Here is a 27,034-nt window from a genome sequence, read left to right on the forward strand (position 1 = left end):
CACCCCCCAACTAGGGCATTCTGGGTGATATCAGCCCATAGAGCACCTGCGTCCCTGTCCCACAGCTCTCTCTCTCTCTCTCACACACACACACACACACCTCTAATGGCCATGTATCAGCTCGCCATACGGCTCTAATAGCCAGCTGTGTGAGCAGGAAAGCGGTGGAGCGTACCGGCACTCACTGATGAGTTAACTGATCTCAGATTAGTTTTCATCACACTAAAAAACAGCCGATGAACACAAGGAAAAAAACGACATGAAAGCACAAATATTTCACGCGACGTTTACATGACACGGAGCTCATGGACTTTTACCCTTTAAAACTCCCCATTTACTGTTCTCATTTCCTTCCCACATGATTTAAAAAGAAAAATCTTAAAAGTATACAACACATTTGTATTTTAAATCCAATATCACTGGAAGTCTGTGCATAAAAGTCGAAGTGGTGTGAAGGCTATAGCTAATCTATTGTTCCTTAATCTGCTCTGAAGACAGAGCTACAGATTACAGAGGACCTCACACACCAACCTCCTGGCTCTCCAGCACCAGTGTGAAGAAGTAAAGCAGCATGTTCAAATTGTTAGCAGGTGTTCTGGCAAGTCAAGAAGACAAGAAGCTGCACACAGTTAGCAGGACTCATAAATTAATCCCTTCCTAATGATTCCCAGATCCGATAATTCAGCACAGACATCCACATAGCTGAAGATTTACTCCTGTTGTGATTCACAGGTATGATAGAGAGATAAAGTAGAAGTTAAATTAATCTCACTTATTGGTCATAGTACAACCTTTAAATAAAAAAAAAAAAGAAATGGAACCTTTTGATACTCCGTTTTATGCAAAAAAAAAAATATATATATATAGGTTATGGGAGATTAAACATGGCTGAAAAATCCACCCAATGGCAGTGAACACTTTAGTGTAGATTTGGTTTGTGTGCGGTCAGAGACCACACATTCTTCAGATTTACTAGTCATTTTACAGTTTGTGAGCCTTAAGTTATGGTTTGCAACACGATCAAGAGCAGAATGAACATTTATATGCAGAACTATTATTTAAAAAAAAAACATTTAAATGATCAGATACTAAAATTCTATTGAGGAAAAAAAGCTCAAATTATGGGTTCTACATGAACATTTAATATTAAGTTTAAACCATTTGGCTTTTTAATGGTGAAATTTAATTGAAAAAAAGGAAACCAAAACTTGTCTTAGAGTGATGTTGTGAAACTGTTTTATTATCAACAGAGGCTTATGTGACAGTTTCACAAACAGATCAGTCAAAGTGTCTTTGTACAATAAAGGAACATCTCAGTGGATATCATCGTTGAAAATATCAGAGTTTTGCACTCTAAAAATGAACATATTTCAAGTGATTTTTTTTTTCTTTTGTTAATTTTGATGATTATGGTTTGCAACTGATGAAAACCCAATATTCAGTTCTTTGAAAAACGTGACCAATCAGAAAACATTTTAATGCATAAAGAATACTTGCCAACCTGCCACAAATAGCCAAAAAAAAAAAAACAAAAAACAAAAAAAAACAAAACAGGTTCCGTCATCTTTTGCAGCCAACCCTGAGAGCTGTACCCAAAGCTATTAAGTTAAGTGGAAGAAAAAAAAATTAGGGATAATTTTGAATCACTTCATTCTTTCCTTTTTAAACAACTGGCAGCTTGGATAGGCACATGATGGTTGACTTTCTATGGCTCTTTTTAAAAGAAAGAAAAGAAAGAAATTTAAAAAAAGGACCAATATGCAGCGTACCATCAATGCTACGCCGCATTGATGCAGTTGTTCATGCAAAAGTAGTCCTGACCAAGAACTGCATGGACGTTCTGGTCAGTATGTTCATATTTCTGTATTTAAATCATTTGGCAGTTTTATGCAGAACTCACATTTTGGGTTTTCACTCACTTTCAACCACTCAAAATTAAATGAAATAAATGCTTAAAATATAAATCACCCTGTGTGTGAAGATTCTGGAATGCAATTTGCAATTAAATTACTGAAATAAATTAACTGAGGATATTTAATCTTATTGAGATGCACCCGTACAAAGGACATGGGTTATGGAATGATTCAAATTATATATATATCTGACTTTTTATATATATTTAAAAAGTCAGCTGAAGTTTGGGGCTGACGTTTTTCCCTGCTTACTGATACAAAACATTAAACTGAAAAGTTGTCAGATTTACTAGTCCAACATAACCTGAGTAAGTGGTAGAAATGATGTGAAATCATGCATACAACAACATATATGCATCATTTTATATTAATCTATAAATTACTGGATTAAAAATGGGTGGTGACAGAAACTAAATAGTTAGAAATGCAAAATAAATGGTAGAAAGGATTTACTTTGGCTGGTTTAGCAGCAGTTTAGACAACTGTTGGAGCAAATTGGCTGAAAACAATGGCGTTTCATATTTAGATATCTAACTAAAACATCAAACTTAATGAGTCAATGCCTTCCATAAGAACTTTCTGGTATTTCAATTACATTTTTGATGATTTTCAATTAACTTGGGGTAAAGAAAAAAGTGAAAATCCTCTGCAGGCCACGTCCAACCTCAAAAGTTCTCATAATACCTTCAGGTCACGTTTCAATTAGTCCTTGGATAAATATTTGTCCACAGTTGTTCAGATATTAACGAGCTCTGATCAGCAGCTCTGGTAAAGGTGATAGTGATGATGATGATGATAGTGATGATGGGTGGTTCTTCACAGGCTCTTGGGGCTCGATGGCGTCCTTTGCTGCCGTTATCTCTGCTGCTCGGCAGAGTGGGGGCTGTCCACGCTGCTGTAGGGAGACAGAGAGGAAGTTGGTGGTCCTGAGGTTTTCTCATCGTCCCCCTCTTCCTTCTCCGCCTCCATCTCCGCCTCGCCGTCGTTCACGTCCCGCTCTGTTCTGAACATCTCCACTGAAGCCCTGCCGTCCTCACTGAGCTCCTCAGAAGGAGACAGGGCCTCCTCCTCTCTGCTCTCGGCAGCGCAGATGCCTCCTTCACTCGGGCTGGAGCTCTCCCGGTCGTCCTCGCCGGAGACGGGCTCTCGGGTCTGGCTGTGATGTTTCACGTTGTAGCGCTGGTTCTGGAAGAACTTGACGATGGTGTGCTTGGGCAGGTCTAGCTGGGCTGACAGGGTGTGAATGGCCTCCTGGTCCGGGTAGAGACCCACGTCGCCGATGAAACTCTGCAGGATCCCCAAGGCCTCCAAGGAGATCTTCGTCCGAGATCTGGACTTCTTCGCTCCGCCTCCCAGGCCAGGACTCAAACCTCGCTGCGGCATGTCCTCTGGGCCCTGCAACGATGGCATCAGGGCGACGGGCTGAGGCTCTTCATGGACAGGCGATGGAGTGGTTAGAGGAGGAAGAGGATGTCTGTGGAAAGGCTGCAGAAGAGAGAAATAAGAACTAGCTGTCAAAGAAACACGTTTTTTTGGATAAAACGTTTTCCTGTTAGGTTGAGGAACCACGATAAATCGAAATGGATTTACTTTGCAAAACTGAAACACTTCACGGGTTACATGATTGACAACCTAATGTCACAACCAGCAAAGACGATGAAGACAGGAAGTAGTACAAGGATTTTTTTTTTTTTTTTTCCAGACAACATGCAGCTGGTTCCACCAGAACTCGCAGCATGGCTCAGTTCATAAAAAGTTGTGTCATTTGAATATGTCTATTTGGCTTTTCTGTAAACCCTGAAACCACCATATTGAAATTCGAGCATTTCAGAATTTCAAACAACTTTATGAACCCACGGCTCCTCAGTCTGCAGTCAGGTTCTCCAGAGTCCTGCTCATAACCCGACCATTTGAATCAGGTGTGTTGAAGCAGAGACTCATGTCGAAGTTGAAGGACATCGGCCCCTGAGGATTTAGGGAAAGTGATCTCCCTTTGTCTTCAAGATGCTGCTTGATTATGTTCAGATTAAATTACACAGAGGTGGACTCGATTTACTGAAGATGTTATCTGGTCCATTGGATAAAAACCTCAATAATATCAAAATTTGCTGTTTCTACTCTGACTCCTGATACATCTCTTTTCAGTTGTTCTCATGGAATCTTTTTAAAGATTTATCATCCAGTGAAGCTTAATAAGCTCAAACTTTTCCTCCGCTAATAAATGAGCAGCTTGAGTTGTCTGCCTCTGCTGAGTCAAAGGAAACAAAAACAAGAGGAAGTGTGATTGACCAGCCTCCATCAACCTCTGACATGCACACTAAGCTCCCAAATTCACAAACAGGCAGACTACTACAGCCTATTAACAGGGTGGGGTGGCCTGCACACCCAAACACAGGAATCCAACACCATAAATCTGTGGTCCATCAAAATTAAAGGACCTAAATAAAGATAATGGCAATTCCTTTTTTCTCAGCTTCAATAATTACAGGCTGTGTTCTGAATAATATTGAGGTTAGAGCCAGACTGGAGAGCGTTTTGGTTTCGGGGAGAGGGTGGGATGGAGGAGTGTTTAGCAGGAAATGTGTGGGCCGGTCATTTACCACTTCTATTTTCAATGAGTTATGGGACAAACATGACAGAGAGGAGGGTGGCAGAGAGAAGCAGGTGGTGGGATCAGGCAGACATGTTTTCTGTACAGAACCGACTGATTTTAACAGTGAAGCTATTTTTTTATTTATTTATTTTTAAAGTTTGCACAACCGAAAGCATTTTTCTGGCTTGTATTAGTCAAACTGAATCCGGTTTACCTGCTGATCAGGGATGTGCAGGACGGTGTGGAGTCTGTCGCTGTGCTGCTGCCTGGACTCTTCCTCGTAGACCTGGTCTCTGTCGACCTGCGGTAAGGCCAAGAACCGTCGGATAGTGCACAGGTTCTCCCACAGAGTGCGGTTCTCGGGGCTCGGACTCTCCTTCCACCTGAGCAGCTCACACAGCCAACCCTAGAACAAGCAGAAAGAGGAGAATCTATTCATTTAACCTTGGAATATAAAAAAAATTAATAAATCGCCGCTCGCTTTCTGAGGCTGCTAGGTAACGGTGCTGTGCTTGTCAGATGCGACTTGTTGGGAAGTTTTTGAAGCAATTCATTTTCTAGACACCAAAAACAGAAACAGAAGCATTTTCGTGACAGCTTAATATTACAAAACCAAATAAAATTGTTGCTTGCCAAGTTTTTCTGTAAAGCATCTAAAATCAGCAGCTCCTCTGAGTTTATGGGCTTTTTCACACTTTAATAAATCATAGGTTAGTGTCAAGCTGCCAACCATGTTTGTGCTTCCTCACATTACACTCCTGAAATATCAGATATTAAAACAAAACCCACTTGCTTTTTAATTAATATAATTTTCCTTTTGTTCTGAAATGGCATATTTATGAAGTGAGCTGGACCTGCAGAGATGAAACGTTTGTGAAACCTCTAACTGCTTTGGTACTAAAAGTTGTGGCGAGTTCTGGTGGCAGTTAAATTTGGTCCTGACCACAAATTGAGACAAAAATTAATATTTTTTTATAGTTTCTAATTGGGTAATTTACCACTATAGTCCTAAAAAACAAAAATAGATTTCTAAGCTCCTCCGAGCGACTGATACTGTTCTCTCCAACTAATCAGAATGAATACAAAGAGTGGCTAAAAAGAGCAAAATTAAAGTGAATAATGGATGTATTTTTTGTAGTCATTAATTTTTTATGAAGAACACATAGAATCTTTTTAGTTAGATCGAAGTGTTGTGGAGCCAAATATCCCTAAAACACAAAACATGAAATGGATAAAAGACATTTAAAGAGATAAAAACACAGTTAAAGTTTACACGAGGAATACATTTTGCATTTTTCCAGGTTAAATAAGGACAAGGACTCTCTGGCCTGCAGCAGCCATAAGACGATCTCCTTGGACTTCAGGTGTTTGGATCGTCCAGTCAGCTATAGCTTAGTAAGCAGTGAGTTCCTATTGGCAACAGGTCTGATAACAAGTACCTCTGATATCATCAGATTTACTTAGGAACTTCTTATTCTGAGGTTGAGAGTCAGAGCAGATGTGTAAACATGATGGACGTGAGTCACCTGAAATGTCTCCATCATCAGATCTGAGGCACAGAAACAGAAGGAAGTGGATAAAATTGTTTTCAGCTCATTTTGGCGCGCTGGTGCTAAAATATTTAACTCCAAAAGAACGTCATGTTTTATGTCCAGTGGTTTCTATGGTAGTGAGACTCACAATGCCTCACAGTTAGGAAGAAATTCTCTTTTTCAATGCTTTAGCTTTGCCAGATAGGTTGTGTTTTTGGACACGCTTTGAGCGTCAGGCGTGTGGTTTACATTCAAAGTCTATGAGGAGGCGCGTCGAGGGCCCGTTGCGGTTCGTTTCAAGCGTCTAGTGTGGCGTGATTTGAACTGTATGGAGTGTGTTGAGCATTTAACATGTCGAGTGCATCAGACGGTCCTAACCAGACATGCCTGATGTTCAAAACGCGATTGGTGTAAACGTACACGCATCAAACTTGACGCGACAGACGCGTTTTTGACTCGCGTAATGCGTTTGGTGTGAACGCACCATCAGACTCAGCAGTAAGTGCTTCTGTAAGTTCCATAGTGCATAGTGACATTTTAGCATTTTTGGAAACCTCTTTTAGCATCTTACTGCCTGGTTTCAGGATAAACCTGCTTCAGACTTCCTCCATTTGTAGGCAACTTTCTGTACCAAGACAGAAAAGCCGTTAACACACCCATAAGCTGCTTCCTGAAGACCTCAGACATATTTTGGATATTATAATGTTCATTTTCACTTCAGTCAGGAGAATCTGGAGAGAATCTAAACACTATTAGAGACCAAGCTAGAATGAATGTACGGGTGTTCCGATTAATTCCTTACGAGAAAAAATATTAAATTGTATACACCATTTTTTATTCTGTATTGCTTCGTGACATGAGGTAATTTCAGTTCAACAAAACTTGTGGTCCATGTCAGCTTGTTAGCACTCTCCCAACACCTTACAAGACAACGGCAAATGCTATTCCCAAGGTAAAGGTTAGAAGAGAAGCAGAATCCGAGTCGAGTGTTGAGAATGTGCGAAGATTGCTTCCTCTGACCCAGAATCTGTCACCAACTGTATAACAAGCAGCTTTCATCCTATGAATTAATGCTACTAAACCAATCATCCATCCGTGTCTTGCTTCCTTTACGGCCTCATCCTTCAACTCTCAGGCATTTTTTTTTTTAGATGTTTTGTTCAGATTCTTTCTGCAGCTATGAAAATATGTCTGTTCCGCACAGAGAATCGGCAGAGATTTGTTATTTTCACTCTGAACCCTCCTGATGTTGTCTCCGTCTCCAGTGCAAGACTGCGCTTTGATCTTGATCGCCCGCATTGTTTATCGGAGGATGCAGTCATGATGGTATGCCACAGCGGGTAATCAGATACCCCACACGCCCACACACACACCTCATCAGCTCCTTCAAACATGATCAACTCAGCTAGTGTTTCTGTGTGTCTGTGTACAGGATTGTATAACAGAAGTTTAATGTGTGTAAACATGTTTAAGTTGAATCAGAGAAGCCTCGGATTTTTTAAGCTTTGAATATTTTTGGGTTCATGTTTTGTTGTTTTTTTTGTTTTTATCTGGAGATTCTGTGGCAGCAGGAAACCATTCATACAGGTTTAGACTTGAGTTTTTGTAGATAGTCTGGTGTTTGTGCGTGTTTGGATTATCACAGTAACATCAAGGGGTGTGGAGGCGTCTTTTGTTGGAACTGACCTGACTCTTATTAGCAGCGACCTTAGCGAACAGAGCCTGGGAGACCTTCGCCCGCTTCATCTCCTGCTGGATCTCCTCGTAGATCCCTGATGTGATGTTGGCGAGCGAGTCGAGCTTCAGCTGCAGCTCCGGACCAGAGATGGTGCATTTAGTCTGGGAAGGAATAGAAAATTTAAAAAAAGATAAAAATAAATAAATAAATAAAGCCACGTAAAAAGAGTCGTACACGTACAGTTTTAAATGATTAAAATATGATCATATTTTGTCAAATTTGTATGTTTTAAACTTAATATTGATGAAAAAATTAATAGTTATATTTGAAATAATTTGCCAGTGGAAAAAAACCATCTTAACTTATAATATTTGAAAAAATATCTTCTACTGGTTGATTATTTTACTTATAACTAGTACATTTTCAACAGTGTTAAGGAATTTACTTAAAACAAGCTCCTATTTTTTGCTCCCAAATAACTTCTAAGTTAGTTTTTGGTCTAACTTACACATAGACCAAAACCTACCAAGTTAGTTTTGAAATAAGACAAAGCTAACTTACAAGTTATTCAATATTTTAAAATATTAAAATTTGCTGTTGCAATGTAATATAATGTGATACATGTTGAGTTAACGTAACTTTAGCTAGAAGAAAAAAAATTCTTCACAGACTTTAGTGTGTGTGCGTGTGTGTGTGTACCTGTGTGTGTCTGATTGTGCTGCTGCTGCTGCTGCTGCTGCTGGAGATGTGGGTGGTGGCGTGGTTGGTGCTGGTGCTCCGCTCTCTCTCCTCCTGGTAGATGCGGTCTCGCTCGGCCTCTGGCAGGTTGAGGAAGTTTTGCATGGCCTTGAGGTTGACAAGCAGAGACTGCGAGGCCGAGCGAGGGTCCTCCTCCTTCCGAAGGATCTCCGACAGCAACCCCTGCAGGAGGATCCAGCTTCATTTTATAAAATTGTTTTCCTTGCGACAGATTTAAATCTAGAACAGCAACTCTTACCTGCGTGCGGTTGAAAGCAACGCGGGCAAACACGGCTTGAGAAACGCTCGCTCTTTTCAGTTCGTTCCTGACTTGCTGATAGATGTCAGAGGAGACTTCAGCACCCGAGCAGCTCAGGCCGGGGTCAGCAGCGGGCCCAGACACCTTACAGGTCCGCGAGATGGGCGGGTGGTTGAGGAACTGCTGGTTGACTCCCTGAGGGTGCTGGTGGGCGAGCAGGCGGCTGACCGCCAGCTGCTGATTGATGAGGTGAGCCATGGCGAGCTGCTGGCGAACGAGCTGTGGGGAGAGCTGGGGGGACAGGAGTCCGCCGTGACCCAGCAGAGTTGAGGCCTGCGGACGGAGGGGGGGTCTCGGGTGGTTCGGGCCGGCAGGATGAGGCAGACTGTGAGGCTGAGGGGGGGAATGAGCGTCACCCAGCGAGCTCTTGATGGGAAGGGCTCCCGGAGCGCCCAGCGTGGCCAAATGACCGGGAGACGGCAGCAGAGGTGGAGGACGGTGGTTGAGGATGCTCAGGTCCAAATCCCTCTCCACTGTAGAAACACACAGTAAAAATCACACTCCATTCCAAAGAAGGAAAAAAAAAATGGTTGAACTTGTGAATACTGAATATGGACAAAGTACGTACAAATACCTTTTATGTCCGACTTTTCCAGTGATGGCCACATCTTCTCGTTGTATTCACCTGGGGGGCCATGACAGAACAGCAAATCTTTAAATCAAATCCACAACAACTGCTCTCAACCAGATTGATTGATTTTCTAAGTTGCAGCAGCTGAGAAACATGCAATGAACCCAATTTAAAAAAAAAGTGTCACATTCTACAGATTTTTATTCAAATACTTGCACATTTTAATACAGCTTTACAAATGCACGAAAAGATACAAGTAATTCAATTCCTTTTTTTAAATAAGAGAAATATATTATTGCCTAAAATGCTAAAATTTAGTAAATCTGAAATAAAGCTAAAGCTACACATTAGCCAAAATTTAGGTTACAGACAAGGAGATTTTTATGTTAAATGTGAAATGTACATATTGTTTGTACAGTTTTGACTTTTTATATACATTTATATTTTAAATGGTCATTTTCTGCATTTATTGTCACATTTTCTATAATTTGGCAACTTAAAAACTTGATACATCTTGGCAGGGCATCAGATTTTCCCTTTATGTGTGTGACTCTTGGTGTTTGCTGGTTTAGAGAGACTGCGTGTGTGTGTTTGGGGGGGGAGGCACTGCTGTTTTCCATTAGGAGTTAAGAGCATTTAGTTTTGTCATGTGTATTAAGGGTGACGTTAATGTGAACCATGTGTGACAGTTCCTTCCTAATGAGAGCCGTCGCTGACGGACGTCTCATGCAGCACAGCCGGCACGTAAAGGCCGAGGTAAATATTCATATGCATACAGGGGGTGGACAGGGGAGTGTGAAAACATCAGGAGAATGAAGGCACTTGGGCAGGTGAGTTATTAGCTTAAGACATGACAAGCGGTAAGTGTCGGTTTTAGAGTGTCTGAGTGTCTTTAGGAGGTTTCATTAAGTAAAAAAAAGCTGTATAAACACTGCTGGTGGCTGAGGTGCAGGGGAGGCAGACTGTCAAAGTTTCTAACGTGACGGTAGGGAGACAGCTTTTGAGGGAACAAACACGACAAATGAGAGAACAAACATATTAAAAAAAAAAAAACACACACACAAAAGAAACTAGTGCCAAAATAAAGGATTAATCTGGTGTGGAGTTGTTTGGCGTTAACGTTTGAAGCCGTTTTGTGGATTTGGATTTAGAGCATTTTGTAATCATTTAAGTAGAAGTTTGACTATCTTTGCAAATCGCTTAAGGAATGTCATTATTATCAAAGATAGTGAATCTGCCAATCAAGATAGTATACAGGCATGCTGAAGATGACTTGCTGGAACTCAAACTGAGCCGCAGAATGAGGTGGAAAATGGATTTTGAATGCTTGTCGATGGAAGACGGGGTGGTCTGAGCATGTCAACGCTGATGATTTACTGGGATTTTCACATTCAGCCGTTTTCCTGCTTTCCTGAGAATGGACTCAGTTTGGGGCAGCAGCGTGGAGAACAACATCTTGTTGATGTCAGAGCACACCACATGTGGCTGTCAAGAAGATCAGGAGCTAAAAGGTCAAGAAAAGTCCTCAAAATCTGATATTATGGTTCAGACTTTTGACTAAAACTTTTGTATAAACCAAATAGATCTATACCAAACGTATATAGGGTCATCTTGCTTAAATTCATAGGTTTATTTAAATAAAAAATAAAATAAAAAAATTTAAGCTCACCCAATTGGAAAAAAAACGTTTTATAGAAGAACTCTTACAATTAGTTGTGCACTACATGAGGTCATCTGCAACATCGGGTAACCATAAACAATTTAGTTTTACTGAAACTGATGAAACATAAAAGAACCATTTTCTCTTGAGACAGCTTTTAGTAAAAAACATCTTACAACTGTAATTGAGACAGGAATTCAAATGGCATTAAGCACTGCAGCTAATTACTAACTGATCTGGTAAATCTTTGCATGCTGTTGACTGTGACAGATGCCAAACATTTCCAACATCGTTGTGTGGTGATGAAAAATGGGGATTTGCCTCATAGGGAGCAGAAACCTCAGAGGCTAACGTAGTGCTTTAAAGCCCAAAGGAAACCTGCTTCTGACATTCGTCTGCCTCCTGAAAGTGATGAAATTTATTTTATTAACCATGTAAAGTCAGAGTATGGGTTTAAAGTTACCTTTGAAGCGTTTGTATCTCTTGTACCAGCGCCCAAACTCGTGGCATTTGGAGGTGGAGACGGTTGCGTAGTAGGAACTGTTCACAATCGCTGAGATCATACTCTTAGGGGAAAAAAATAAACAAACCAACAGGAAAACACATTAGCTTGAGGTCATTGGTTAATGAAGCTGACTGCAGTGCTTTGTGTTCAGATAATTTCAGCCATTCTGTCAAGTTGCATCCAGAAACGTCAAGGTATGAAGTTGAGACAAGCGAACAAAAAGTAAAGCATAAAATTTTGCAAATAAAAACATGAAGTGTGCGCTATGCATTTGCATTCAACCTTAATAAAATGTTGTTGACAAAATTAACTTACAAATGCATTTTAAGCAAGCTACAGGAGTTTGTTTTAAGTAAATAATTCATTAATATTGACTTCTTGTTTATTTCAAGTGTACAAGCTTTGAATGTTTTACAGTCTTGCTCCATCCATCATCTGAAATGGAAAGATTACGGCACAAATGTGGAGCTTCGACTAAACTGAGAGACCAGACAAGAAGAGCACAAGTCATGACAAACAGTTGTCTTTCATGAAAGAGGGGCAAAAAGAAAGCAATAAAAAGTGCCTTTTGCCACAAACCACGTACGGGGCACGGCAAATGCATGGAAGAAAATCCTCGGTCTGAAATTTTACTTTCTGGCCTATGAGCACATCATACTCGACACACCTTTCCAAAACTAAAACATGGCGGTGTCAGCATCATGCTTTGGGGGCGACTGCTTTCATTAGCAGGCAAGCTATCAGAGTTGGCTTCGAGACGAATGGAGAAGAACATAGAGCGACCCTGGAGGAAAACCTGACAGAGGCTGCAAAACATTCAGGGTTTTCTGCAGGACAACTAATCGTACTGGTTTAGATCAGATTCATCTGTTAGAATGGACCAGTCAAAGTTTTAAGCCAGGGGTGTCCAAAGTGCATCCCAGAGGGCCATTTGCGGCAACACAAAGTATTTGTCTTTTTACGAGTAAGCTTTTTTGCCTCGTCTTTAATTTCATAGTAAATAGGACCACATTTATCCAGAGACTTTTACTCAAGAAAGAAAAAGACTTTGATGCACCCAAATCTGCATTTAATTAGGTTAACTTTGTTTGAAAACAATTGCTGTATTTAACAAAGAGCAACCAAAACCCTGTTATTTCTGAGAATAGACTGTTCCTGTTTTTGTTTCCTTAAAAAAAAAAAAAAAATAGAGCCCTCCAAAAAAATGTGCAAACTGGATATTTTCCTTCGAAGGTAAACGTCAAAAAAACCTTTAGGTTTCGGTTCTACCTGATGTATCCGTCCCTTTTCCACCAAAAACAGGCAAATTAAACAGCTCATTGATGAGAATGTAAAAAAATCTTTTCTTTGGCCCTTAAATAGTTTTGACTTGACGATTTTGTCCCACATGACAAAAGTTTTGGATACCACCATCTTAAATTGAAGCCAACTAAGGATGAGTGATTAATCTTAAAAAAAAAAATCTGGTGTTCAACGATGTTCTCCATCCAGTCCGAGTGAGTTTGATCAATTTTGCACCTTTCAGTTTCTCCATCTGCAAACCTGACGGAGTCGTATCTTTAAAGTACCGCCTCAGCAGGGCAGAATATGAATTAAACTCTTGGACCATTTTCTTTCCTCTTTACAATCAAGCAACAATTGTTTGCACTTCTGTCACACGAAATCGCTGCAAACAATCAAGTTTGCGGTTGTAAAGGGACAAAACGTGAATACATTCCCACGAAAGCGAATCTGTTTTACAGTTCTTTACAGGACGTCACTCTGCAGTGCTCCAAAACTCATCTTTGCCACCACTTCACCTGCGTATTTCTGCTGGGAGTGATGGTATTTTGGGACTCGCTGCTGATTTATTAACACTGAACTGCCCTCCCTTCCTAATATAACCTGTGGTCACCTCCGCAGAGCAGCGGACGCACAAACTCAACATGGGAAATGCCGAAGATGAAAACTCACATGAGTCAGGCTGCGAATGTACACCACCCACACGCTTCCCCTAATCACTAATTACATCATGACTAAGTCTTGTGTATAAATCACAAGTCAAAATGACACACTGGAGGCTAATGACTGCAGGGTGTGTGTGAGCAGCAGGATAATTGAGGTGTGCGTGCTTGCATCCTTTCCCATGGGATGGTATCGATATTTTGCGCGTGTGACTGAGTCAGATTACATACTGCACTAAGTGTGTGGTGAACTGATGATGAAACATGTGTTTAGAGAAAATACTTAGCAGCGTCTTGGCTATCTCTGCTCGCACATTTGTGCGAATCGAAACCTAACTCCACTGCCTCGGAATGCAATATCCGAACTGATTTTTTTTTATTTGTTTCTTGCACCCGTCTAGAGTGTAGTGTGGTCTTGCAGCAGATACCTGGGAGAGGGGACACTCCTTAGCCAAAATACTCTGGTTGGTTTCTCTGAGGAGCTCTTTGAGCGCGTTTCTCACTGTGGCGTGAGTCCACTGCTCCGATGGCAGCTCCTCCAGCCGAGAAAAGCTGCAACGAAAATATTCATTTGGAGCTGACGCGGAAAAAATATTTCACATTCACACAGTTCCTAAATTAGTAAAAAAGGCTGGAGACTTAATTGGTGAATCACAAAATGGGGCTCAGGATATTTGTGTTGAAGTAACTGGGAGAGATCTTGTTCCTAAATTTTACTTTTTATTCATAAAACCAAATTAAAACTTGTCCTATTCTCGACCAAGAATTTAGACAAGTACCACAAATTACTATAATGATTGAGTTCATCTTCGTTTTGGTCAAGTTTTAAAAGTTATGGCAAAACCGTCTCACCTTTTCTAATATGTTTAGGAATTGAACATACAGTCAACATAACGTTTTAAAATTATTTAAACTTTTCCTATTTTTAGGTTGGTATAAGTCAAATATGAAATTATTTTTTAAAAGATTTGAGAGGACTTTATTATTAAAATTATTTTCTCCAATCCAAACTAGGTGGAAATTCAACATTAAGGCATACAACTATAGATGTTTACCTTAACTAATATTTTTAGTTTGAAATTGCAGAGAAACTTCACACTTTACAGTCGACAACAAGCTTCTAGATTTCTGTTTGATTTTTAAAGGGCTAAGGGCCAGGGAAACCTAGCCCAATGTTGCCTACTGATCCACATATCATTAACATGTTTCAATCATGTAAATCATGTATTTTCCACTTTGGTCATTCCTGATCTTTAAAATAACTCCTTTCCTTTTGGGAGAAACAATTTAGGCTGTTTGTGTGGAGGCACCATCAGTCTGAGGGGCCGTTTTTTTCCCTGATAGCTGAAGTTGAAACTTTAACCCAGTTTCCCTGCAGTGAGCTGACCTGTGCAGGAGAATCCGCAGCGTAACCATGTGGTAAACATCCAGCAACATGTCCGCCACTGTTGCTTCTGGAGCGTCCGTCAGGTAGTGGATGGGCATCGGCTTCCATCGTCCCACTTTAATAATGCCTACAAGAAAACACAAGTGGAGCTCAAGTCTCAAAAAAAATCTCCTTTAGTCGGAACGTGCTTGTCCTGGCCTGGCGTCGTCCAAACGCTTACCTGGCCTCAGACCGACCCTCGACTGGAAGTGCAAATGTAAACAAACCTAATCACATTAGGATCTCCAGAAATCAAACACAGACTGCGTAGCCTTGTATGGCCTTGTTTGCGTGTGCATGGATGCTTCTTTTAATTGCAAGGAGGAAAACAGAAACAAAAATACTGTCTATTTGGACTCTAGTTGATTAATCAGAGGAGAAATATGAAATCAGCACAAAGATCAAGGGGTGAATCAAACCTGGAATGTGAGCAGGTTTCATCTGTCTGCACCATATCTGCTTCTCATTACTGGCAATGAGAAGCGCCTGGAAATCCGTCTTTGTGCAGGCAAGGTGCAGCAACAGGTAGGGGAAGGGCAGTGTTGGATTGTACTACGCTCAAACCCAAGGGTGGGCGATTTGGATTTATCACAATTTTATCACAATATTTTGTGGTATAATTGCGAGACCAATAAAAGTGACAAGAATGATTTGTTAAGACTATTTTTGGTAACTGTATGACCAAATACAGCAAATAAATACTGCTCTTTAAAAATAAACATTTGTAATACTCTCCTTTAGGACAAGTCAAATAAAATGCAATTCATCACCAACTTGCATTTAATCAAATACATATTTTGATTTGATATTTTTTAATACTTTCCTTGAAAAAAAAAGTAATAAAACGAACAATCCTGACAATACGGGTAGCTTTAATTTTTAAACATTAACAGGAATTTATCGTGACAATGATGAATGGACATCTTCAGGTAGTTTTGGTTTCTCTTGGAGCTGCTCATTCAGCGGCTCACTGAGCCTCCAGTGGGAATGTTGGGCAGCTTTACGTAAAAGTTCAGGACAAATAGTTTCCTTTGTGGTCATTACTCATTAGAAATAAGGGTCTTAAGTGAGATTTATTTTGGTTTTATTACCTTTATTTGTCACCTCAGCTTATATAAAAACCAGAAGCGGCTATAAATCCCCTTATGACCCCCCCAAAAAAGAAATGGCTTCTTTTGTGCAGCTACAGGAAAATCCCAGTGAGAATCTGTTAGGAGTTTAAAAATAATCATCCAGTCAGAACCCTGCAAGATGCGATTCAATCACAGAAGAAAATAGAAGAGACTCTGTATAATTTTGGTTGCAACCACACTGGGGGAAAAAATGCGAGACTCCAGCCAAAAATTATTTATTTGAAAAGAAAAGGCTTATTTTTCAGAACAAAACCTAGCTATTTAGGAGAGGTGAAGGACAGTGGGGGAGGGGGGATGGGTCGCAGGGCGTTGGCCACTTGGTTAGAGTGGCCTGTGTTTACGGGACACCAGGAATGTCAAACTGCTGTATTTTATGTGTGTGTGCCCTGTGCACGTGTCTGTAGGCTTTTCCTTATCACAAATTGAACACCATCAGGTTGGATCTCAGACTGATTGGGGGAGAAATAAATAATAAAAAAAAATTTAAAAAAGTGGTGTTTGTCTGACATAAGGTTATTGTTGGGGTTAGCCATTATGATGCCGAGTGGGCAGACCCGACTGAATTGCTAGAGGAGATAAGCAAAGAGAAAGCAGACAGGTTTTATCTATAAAATACCTTCCCTGCATGTTTCATGTCGTCTGATAAAGCCAGCACATCTGGGAAACAGTCGCATTTTAACTCAGCCGCTTTCGTTAATAATTACTCATCAGCAACAACACAGTGGTAGGAAAAACTGTTTTCCTTTCAAGTGGATAAACTGAGCAGACGGCCACTTAATGTCTGGCATGTTGGTGGTAAAACTTCATATGCTGCCAAAGTACAGGCAGCTAAAAACAGTAGGGCCAAACTTATAAGGGAGAAAAGCTGTAATTTTTTAAAATAAAGCATCATGATGGCTGGACACTCCTGCTACATTTAATTTAAGTGAGGATGACTGAAAACATCAGTAAAATTTTATTTTTCATTATTTGTTACTTTGTAAAAAGCCAGAAATGACCTGCAATGGAGTTTATTTAAACTTTGGGGTTGCTTTCTTAAGAAAAAAAAAACTCATAACATTTTATTGGAACAGGTGCTAAAAATGGTCCTAATGACTAGTTTTAGTACATCTTTTAGTACAAGCTTTAAAAAAATTTTTTAAAAAAATAAAAAATTAAAACCATTTGTAACTTCTATTGACTTACCTCGAGCCTGCGCCGCTGAGTTGTGCGAGTATCCGAGGGCAACGAGAGCCGTTTCCACCAGCTGTGTGAAGAGCACATCTTTACGGATCAGCACAAACTCGGCGTGACGATCGCTGCGGCTGTCGCAGTCGCCGGCTGTGTCTGCGTGCTCCACCACGCAGTAGATGGGGATCATCAAACCTGCCGTGAGAAGAGGCAGGTGAACACACCTTTCACAAATAGGAAATTAACACGTTTTAAAGGAAATATTGCATTTTCTCCCACATTCTAAGTCTTTAATTCAAACGTTTAAAGAGCCAAATGTAAGATTCCAGGGACACAAATTGACCTGAATTTCTCCTTTGTGGGACAATAAAGCCATTTCTATTCTAGTGTTTGCAGCAGACTTGAAAAAGGTAAGATAAAACACTTTGTCCTGCCTTAAATCCTCAGATTTGATCACGTTGCAAGCACAGATTTCAATTTTCAGTGACAGATTCATAGAAAGAAAAAGTGTTTAAAAATAATTTTCCAACAAAGAAAAATCTGAAACGTTCAGATCCATAATACCAGAAAGCCTCATCAAAAGAAGTTCAAGCCAGAATAGATCAAATTTAAGCTTTTTTTTTTTGCCAACGGACAAAACGCTGAGGGGTTGGAAAACCAACACTGCACATCACCCTGAACACACCATCTCTACAATGAAACATGGTAGTGGCAGAATCATGCTTTTTATGGACACTTTCTTATTCTGTAATTTAGCCCTGACTGTACTTTGTTTTTTTTTTTGCTTTTGTGAATCTAGTAATTTTACTGCTGACTCACCTGAATTGACCCGTTGAGGGACAATAAAGGTTATTTCTATTCTGTGAAATTCCTGCGAAGCCGGTCAGAGAAGATGGGTTGACCTTTAAACAGGACAAACAAAACTAAACCCACAACCACAGGGGGTTAGAGCAAGGCATCTTCATGAGCATGAATGGCCTAGTCAAATCCAGACCTACATTTTAGATTTTAGATTTAAATACTGAAGCTCTGCATCATCTTGAGCCATGTTTGAACAAAGAAACAGCTGAAAATGTCTAAGTATCTAAAGCAAGGCTATAAAATAGTTGCATTTTTCAAATTTATCACAACCTTCACCAGTATTGCATCTTTTCCTAACATAATCCAGCAGTATATGTAGAGGAAGAGGTTCTGGCTCACTTATCCTCTACAAGAAAACAGATTATTTTAAGTTCACTTGTGACTCGTATTTCTCCGGAAGTCATCACTAATGTCGCCCTTTCTGTGTTTGTGTCGTTTGCTCAGTACAGTCCATGTTTCTGGAGGAAGCCAGCTTGGTGGTCTTTTTGTACAACCGGGGAGACGACTGTGTGAATGCATTTTGTCGTAACGTTGCACAACTGCATTTATGCTTCAACCACATATTAAAACCCACATGGGATAAAACTCGCTTCCAGAACCACTATTAAAGCACTTCATCCAGGACTCAGGAGCAGCGCCACAACTCCAGCGGTACAACCGGTTTCAGAGTGCGTTGGGCCGGACTTGGGTTTTTTCTTTTTCCTTTTTTTTTTTTTTTGGGCAAGCACTAAGAGCGCCGAAGAGCTGTGCAGCAGTTCACACCCATCCAGTCCACCAGTCTGTCCCACAGGAGCTGTTAATTAGCAAGCAATCAATCCTTCTCCTGACGAGAACGGGACACATCAGCCGGAGCCAAAGCCGCAGCAGCACCAGGCACGCCATCGGCCAATAACCAGACCGCTCGGTGGAAGGGTGGAGGGAGGCGGCGGCAGAACACGTCCGTGTGTGAACAGATAGTTTGTGTAATGATGCATGATCATGTTCTCTAGATTAGGGCTTTATGTGTGTATTCTGGTCAATTTTCTGCCCTGGTAAATAAAAAATAAATGAATAAAAAAAAGTGCTTTTTTTCTGTATATTTGACTTTTACATCAGTATCATCACTTTTACCTGACAGAGTCAGAAATAAGAGTTTCTAGATAATAATTTCTAGTCAAACATTTACAGCATTTAATTTTGCTTTTGTTTCAAACTTTGTTCAAAAACATGAGTTTCTTTTCTCTGACAACACTAAATATGAAACCTTGCCTGATTCAATCAGTGAAATGTGTTTCCTTTCTTACTTTTAAAAGGAAATACACAGTCACTCCTTTATAAACTTTTCTAATTTGGACATAGTGTAGCAAATGCAGATGTAGTTCTCCGGTCATTTTTCCAGTCCTCATGCCAAACAGGCCTGTCACGGTAACTAACTTTGCTGGACGATAAATTGTTTCAGAAATTATTGCAATAAAATAATATTATTTTTGAGATAATTTTTAACAATTGTGATAATATTAATGGTCTGTTATTACAAGTATACCCACTCAAAGATCAAAACAACTTTAGTTTCCAAAGAACATTTAAAAACAATAATTTAAGGAGATTATGAAGTTTTAGAATTGCAATAAACAACACTATTTTGAGACTATTTTAAGCTAATATTATATTAATGGCTTATTAATGCAAGTATAGAGACAAAAAAACCTTTAAATTCTAAAAAGAACAACAATACCTTACTGGGACTGGAAAACATTTGAAATGTTCAAAATAAAAACAACTGAAACTAAGTAAATTAGATTATGAAGTTTCAGTAACCAAAATTGCACTTAAAAATTAAAAAAAAGTGTTTAGATGGGGAAAACAGGCAAAAGTGGCATTTAGTTCAAACTAACTGGGTCATACTGGGTGTCAAACATTTGAGGCATTTCTCAAAACGCTTTTCATCGATATTAAAAGGTGAGCATCTCTCTTAACAGCAGCTGTTGATTATTGCACTAATATTAATTTATCATGTGGTTCATTGATTTGTTGCTTATGCTCAAGTACAAGAGAATTTCACATCTAAAAATATTATATTTAGATGTTCGTGCCGGTCTCTGTGTGGAATCCTTGCCACCTTACCTCCCAGCGGTCTCAGTGGTGTGCTGCCGTTCTGCTGGATCTGCGGGTTAGCCGGGCTGCCGTTCACCTCCAGGCGGCTCATCTTGCACTGTGGGGGTCCGCTGCAGGCCGGGCTCTCGGGTTTTGCCCCCCTCTCCTCCGGGCTGGCTCGGTCAGGAAGGTCCGGGCTCTCCGGCCCCCCTCCCATTCCTCCGCACTGCTCCATCCCAGGATAACTTTTGAAAGGAGCGCCCAGCACGGTGTAGGACGCTGGTGGAGAAAGGGGAAGATCTACGGTCGTAACTCGAGAAAAGGCCCGATAATTACAGCCATTGTATGAGGGACAGTCTTAAAACTTAAACACCAGCGTGATTTAATAGCATATGCAGAACCGTCACTTGTGACATGAGACTGCTCATACGTTTACTCACAGACGATATATAATCTTACTCTGCTTCTTCTTTTTTTTTTTTTTTTTAGTCAATACAACCAACCAATATCTTAGTTATTTACAGAAAAAGGAGGCATGGACGGCCACAGCAGACTAAATACAGAACTGTTTATTATCCTCTGTTTAGACACAGGAGTACACAACAGGCTACCATGAAAGACGTGAAGGCGTTTAAGGCGTGGACGGAATATTATAACAATGCACTGTAGTTACAAATAAATACAACTGAGCTCAAGGAGTCATTTTAAGTCTCTGTATTTGATCTTCACATTTCTGGAAGGATTTCTTTTAGCTTCAACCTGCACACAGTATCGCCGAAGTCCAAGTTTCTAATCCTGCTGATAGAAATCAAATCCATAAAGCTGTTTCTTTTTTTACCCAAAAGTATTTGTATATGAATTTTTAATGCAATAATCTTTGTTGAAAGTATCAGTTTATTGAAATCTAAGACCTGAGTTGAACAATTTTTCCCTCCTCCATTGTTTCTAAACAACTACTCATCAAAACATGCCTTTCTTTGCTTTTCTTTACTTTCTAGAAAACTCAAATTGTTGGAACTCGGGCATAAGATTTAAACTTTTTCCTGTAAAAGTATAAAATACAAGATACTTTAAAAGGTGGATTTACAACTTATGATCATCTGGAATAATTAATGAGATCTAAATCTGACTTCAGGACCTGAAAATAACGCTGCTTTCTGCTCTGACCGACTTAATTTCTGTTAAAAGAAACATTAAACAATGATGTTTAAATCAGATGCAGAAGTGGCTAAATGAGCCGCATTTGCAAAATGAGTTATAAATCGCTTTTAATAGTTTGAGAGCTCCCAAAAAAGTATTTAAAGATGTAATCAAATGGCGTATGAAGCTGTATGAAATGAAATTTTAATGTAGCATGTTGCAAGTCCGTGTAATGTGAATGGAAAATACTGGCCAACATTTACTGTTATTCATTGCAGAGACACAAACCTTTACAAAACATCCAATTTTTGTAAAGTTTTAACTACAAAACTGCAGTATTTCTCTGACCTTTACTACTTTTTAGATGGCAAAGAAGCCGCACTTGTTGCTGCACACTGCCAGATAGCTGGCTGAAAAGAAAGGGGATACTACCCATTCTGGTCACTTGCAGTTGTCATGCAGTGATGCAGAAACTAAAGGAACGCAACTCATCACTCATTGTTATAAAGCAACTTTAAAACTACAGCAGGCATCCGGCTAGCTAACAAACCAGAAAGCCCAACTAGCCGGCTAATAACAGTTTGTTAAACTTGCATTTCTCTACAAAGAGCAGAAAAGTAAAACAAATTCTGCCCAAAACGCACATTTACCAAAATATGATTACTTTTAGTGGTGCTTGTTGTTTCTTCAGTTTTTGCAGCAACAAAAGATAAATGTCTGGATGTAAATTTTATTTTTGCAATAATAGGAACAATTTTAGATCATATCTTCTTTTGCTGAACCTGATATAAGACCGTGACAGTCTTATACCTGAACTGTCTAGAATTGACAGAAGTCAGATTTTCTACATTTCTTTAACAATCAAAATAAAAATAAAAAACCCAAAAGAAACAAAGGGCCAACAACAAACTAAACGCTTCTTTCCCTTTTTTTTTTTTGTGCTGTTTTGCTTCCACAAATGACAGCAATTTTGAGTCTGGGCTCAAAACTCACACAAAGTTAATACTAGCCAGACTCAGCAGGAGTTGCTGAAGAGAGGACCAGGGAGTCAATCCTCAATCATTACATTGAAATAAACGTATTTAAAGCTCTCCGTTCTGAATCAAATACATGTTTTTTGATTCATTGCTCCCAAATGCCTAAATATAGTCAAATGATCATTTTACAGTTGAGTTTTACACTTTAGTTGCACGTTGTAGTCAAGTGTGTGGCCAAAATGTCCTCCCTCTTATGTTTCTCCACAACAGATGTTGCATCACCGAGAGGCCGATCTCCTCCCATCAGAGTCCCTCTGGGTGCAGCTGTCCATCCCACGCTGCCTTTTCTAATTCACCCATCAATCCTTTATCTTGATTTAATGAACCCTTCCACCAAAAGCCTAAAAAAAAAAAAAAAACATCTAAAATCTTCTCCAGTCAACTCATCGCCCCCCCCTCCTCACCCACCCTTTACTTTTTCTCAGTAAATGCCCTCAAATATGCATTTTAGTACAGCACAGGAAAGGTTTGATGCAGCTCAGACATACAAAGTGCTCCCTCAGCTTGAGTTTCATCTGCTTCTAATAAACACGTTTTTGGAATATTTGGGGTAATGGATTATAATCGCCCCCGACCCCCCTCCCATCCCTTCAGCCCCCCCACCTCTCCCCTGCTTCATATTTCCTCCTCTAACGAGAGCAATTATCAAGCCATTAATGAGGGAGACATAAAATGTGGGAACAGAAAAAAAAAAGAAGGATGGCTGTGGTGTTTGAAGAACACACAAGGAAAGCTATTGCATGAGGAATAAATATGCAACTTGAATTAAAAGGAGTGTCGTAAAAAATTTTAAGAGGTCAGAAAAAAAAAAAAGAAAAATAGCCTTCTTCTTTGGAAACGTCTGACACAATGATGGAAGTACTGCTGAATAAGATGGTATGGAATCCATCAATGACACGCATTAGAATAATACAGAATTTTTTGCCACTCTTTTTTTTTTTTTGTCTGGGTGAAAATGTTCTGGAAATTTCTAAAAAAATGCTGTAAGCTTGAGTCATTCGTGAGGGGACCCAAAAACATGCAGAGCAAGGCGAACTACGAGAGCCTATATCAAAAAGAAAAGAAACACTAAAGGACCATTTCACATTTTATTTTTCTTACATTTTCAACTTAATTACTATCTATTTAAATGTTAATTGAATAAACACTCAGAATGAAAGCCTTGATTTAAGTTTTGGGCGGCCTAAAACGCACATAAAACCCACTTCAAGCAACATATTAGGTGGGTGTACAGCTCAAGAGACCACACACTCCCAGCACAGACTGTGTTCACTTTACTAGCGCACATGGAGGACAAATGTCATGCACTCGGTAGCCGCTGATTGACAAAGCGCACATAAAAGTTGATTTATTAAGACAGGGGTTTAATGCAAAGTGTGTGTAGCAGAGGTTTAAGGGTCTTTCCGGGGGTCTGGGTCTGATGAAATCTCTCCTGAGTGAGTTCAGATGATTTAAAAGGGATTTTAATTGGATAGCAGGTTAATTAAACCTGGTAGGAAAGTTTTCAGAGAATTCAAACAAACAAGTTGGTAAAATAGCCAAGACAGAAATTTCTAGAATTGGAATCAGTTATTAGATGAGATTAGTGAACTAGAAAATTTTTATTGCTCTCCTGTGGATCAATTATAATTACACACACCAAGCATATATCTACTTTAAATGAAAATAATATCAATATGCTGACTGCATCCACGTGAATTTATGAAAAAGAGAATAGGATATAGCCGATATGGTGAAACAAATATCAAAACACTTCAAAATTCAGCATTTCTCCCCCTAATAAGCTACTTTAACTTATTTGGAATGACTGACCAAATTCTTATATTTCACTTATATATCATAGTCTACTCATATTCTTATTTTAAATGACGTATTTCAAATGCCACAGTTCATCCTTTTTTGTTCTAGCAAAAAAAAAAAAAAAAAAAAAAAAAAGGTCATTTTGGGTGATTCAACCGTGAACGTTTCAAAGCAAAGCTATAAAAACATCTTAGCTTTTAAATGCTAGCTTTTTGACATTTTTATTTTATATATGTTTGAGAATTTTAAGCAATTTTAAGCACTTTTAAGCGATAAGCTTCATTAGTCTCATTGTTACTTTACCTTGAAAAATTAATCAAAACAAATTACCAGTTTTTCCATAAATATCAAATTCCCTTGAAATAATCTGTATTTTTAGAGAAAAAGTCAATGATAACAGCTAATTTAAGGCAAATTAATATTTTTACTACGCTTCCTAAATGTTCATGTGCTTGTATAAAATCCGGCATACATAAATGCTTATCATCACTCACTGTATGGTCGTCGTCAGTCCAGAGGCAGCGCCAAATAAAAACAGAGCTCGGTGTGCTACAAAAACACACAGCTGCGGCTAATAAAATCAAGCTAATAATGGCTCCGTTTGATCCAGGTGTGCCAAGTGGAGCACTGAAATCACAATGTAATCCTAATGTGAGAGGGGAAAAAACAACAAAACGACTAATTATTAATGCTTAGACGAATGCTTAATCAGACATATTAATAATTTTATTAGCTGCAGCTGCGTTTAACCAATTGTAGGATTAAACGGGGGAGCGGTTAATGGGTAAGTGATTGTTGACATTAAAAAAGTTACATATTCAGGTTTCTAGAAGTTAAATTGCACATTTTTAAGTAAATTTGAGTAAAAACAATTTATCTTGTTATAAAATATTCTTCACTCGAGTCAAGTTTTGGACAAAATGTTATTTATTGCCATACTGGCCCCCTTTTTTTCCTTTAAAACTAGGACTATTTAGGTTTTGAAGTATTGCTCTGTCTGTACCCCCCTCTGTTTTATGCTAAGCTTTATTAAGCATATTTTCAGAATAAACACAGCATCTAACTTTTATATTTTCTTAAATTTTGAAAATGTGTCAACCAGAAGCAGACAGTAGGTATTGTATAGTAACCAACCATTTAAGTGTTAATAAGATAATAAAAACTGATTACAAAAATACAATATGTATTTTTTCTGTTTTGAAATCTAGAACATCTAAAAAAAACATGATGCATTTGCCTGCAGCTGCCAAATGATAACAAATGTCTGTCAAAACACCTAACAGGTTCAATCCATATGCAGTTACATAGAAAGAAACAGAATATTGCCATAAAGTAAGTGGAATAATTCTTATTTTGCAGGCTTTTCTAAAAGTTCACATATGTGCTTCATAAAAAAAAAAACAAGAAAAAAACAAGCACATTTCTCAATTCCACGCCTGATAGAAAAGTTTCCAGCAAAGACTCACTCACTTTTTAGGAAGTCACTGTGCACGCCGGGCGACAAACTCCATCCATTTGTGAAAACGAGTGAATCCAGCCTGAAAACAAAATGTGAATTTCCCAACGTTTCCCCCTTTTTCTTGACAGAACGCAGAGCAGGAGATGCACAGAGGAGGAGTGACAAGGGCAGACTGCTGCTGCCGACGGGGTAAGGAGATGTAAAATGACACATGTAGAGAAAGGAGGGAGGGAGCAAGTGGAGGGAGGGAAATCCTGAGGCAAAACAACATGTATGAACAACTGCATCTTTTTTCCTTCCAAACAAGAAAAACAACAACATTCCTTTAAGTAAAAAAAAAAAAAAAAGCACCAAGTAAATGTTTAGCTTGAGATCTTGTAGGAATTCGAAGCGCTTCTTTATTATTTCAAACCATAAATGAGTAATGTGATGACAGATTTAGAAAAGCTTATTAATGTCCCAGATGCTGTGATGGCAGGAGAACAGGAGGAAGGGGGGAGAGAATATGATGGAAGGTGATTAATATGTGAACGTCACACCTTGATACTGTATAATTAGAAGTGGGTGCATCTGACTGAACATCCATAATTTTCAAGAAAATACTGAAGTTTTGACCATTTTTTAGAAGTTTTATCTCGGCTTCTCAGACGGAGTACTTTGTCCCCTCTGCTGGTGAAATGGGAAACCATAAAACATACTTTAATTTCCTTGACACCACTTTTGTTGGATACAGGCTGAAATGTTCATATTTCTGTTTCCTTAATACAATATTTCCCACAATCCTTTGTGCAGTCAGCTCCTCTTAATTTCGGACATTTTTTTGTAATGTATTCTTTTGTACTCATTAACATACACCTATATGTACATCTAAAAAAAACAACAAAAAAAACAACTAGAATATCGTGAAAAATAATTTTTCTCACTCATTTTGGAAAGCGGAGATGAAGATGACGTCAAAACATCCTTAGCTTTCCAAATGCCTCAGCAGAACCACAAGCTCCACGCCACGCCGCATTGATGCAGTGAGCCCCAACCAAGTACAGAATGAATATATTTTTCAGAAACCTGATATTTCCGCTTAAAACATCCCTTTTTTTGATCTTACGCAATATTTCCATAAGAGACACAGGTTAACACAGGAGTGCTGAGTCAGGAGGATTTTCTTTTGGAAAGGGACGACATTCAGAGAAACACAAATATAATGACAGTAATGGTTCTGTCAATTGCGCTCCCTATAATAGAAACAAAAGTAAACAGTAAAGCGCATGACCAGCAGTACTTTCTATGTCAAAAAAATAAAGAGTGCAGAAGAGAAGCAGCTAAACACTGAGTCAGGAGTACCTTTTTGTTTAAAAGATCACCTCATTTTTCATTTTTCTCTTGATTTCTTTTATAAAGGACTAGTATTTAGTTTTATGATCTATTTTAGTAGGTACATTTCAATTGTCTCATGAGTTGTTATTAGTCTGTCCGCATATTGTGT

General features: G+C 39.1%; 1 protein-coding gene across 2 annotated transcripts; it reads right to left on the reverse strand.

Annotated features, from left to right (window-relative positions):
- Positions 1–1,208: 1,208 nt before the first annotated feature.
- LOC106926544 (DNA-binding protein SATB2-like) lies at positions 1,209–26,630 on the reverse strand. Of its 2 annotated transcripts, none has more exons than XM_088014040.1 (12): positions 25,563–26,630; positions 20,146–20,394; positions 17,197–17,376; positions 14,840–14,966; positions 13,881–14,004; positions 11,468–11,570; positions 9,342–9,398; positions 8,714–9,246; positions 8,416–8,637; positions 7,725–7,877; positions 4,721–4,912; positions 1,209–3,398 (listed from the first exon to the last, which is right to left on the reverse strand). In XM_088014040.1, exons 1-12 carry the CDS (start codon positions 25,870–25,872, stop codon positions 2,769–2,771), a joined length of 2,880 nt encoding a protein of 959 aa, XP_087870166.1. In that variant the 5' UTR covers positions 25,873–26,630; the 3' UTR covers positions 1,209–2,768. The 2 variants fall into 2 exon arrangements, with proteins under 2 accessions (XP_087870166.1, XP_014857018.2); XM_015001532.2 differs by having other exon boundaries at positions 9,348–9,398; positions 25,563–26,629.
- Positions 26,631–27,034: the final 404 nt, after the last annotated feature.

Source organism: Poecilia mexicana, unplaced genomic scaffold, assembly GCF_051168715.1.
Source record: "Poecilia mexicana isolate PSO_F unplaced genomic scaffold, ASM5116871v1 scaffold_2, whole genome shotgun sequence".
Taxonomy (NCBI): Eukaryota; Metazoa; Chordata; class Actinopteri; order Cyprinodontiformes; family Poeciliidae; genus Poecilia; species Poecilia mexicana.

Bases quoted from the DNA above. Each gene is read 5' to 3' on its own strand.
- LOC106926544 (XM_088014040.1), bottom strand. From the start codon at position 25,872: ATGTTGTTGTTTTTCTTGTTTGGAAGGAAAAAAGATGCAGTTGTTCAT. The intron at 20,395-25,562 runs GTGAGTGAGTCT...TTTCTCCACCAG, and splicing joins GCACAGTGACTTCCTAAAAA to CGTCCTACACCGTGCTGGGC. The intron at 11,571-13,880 runs GTATCTGCTGCA...TTTTCCCCTAAG, and splicing joins AGGAGTGTCCCCTCTCCCAG to AGTATGATCTCAGCGATTGT.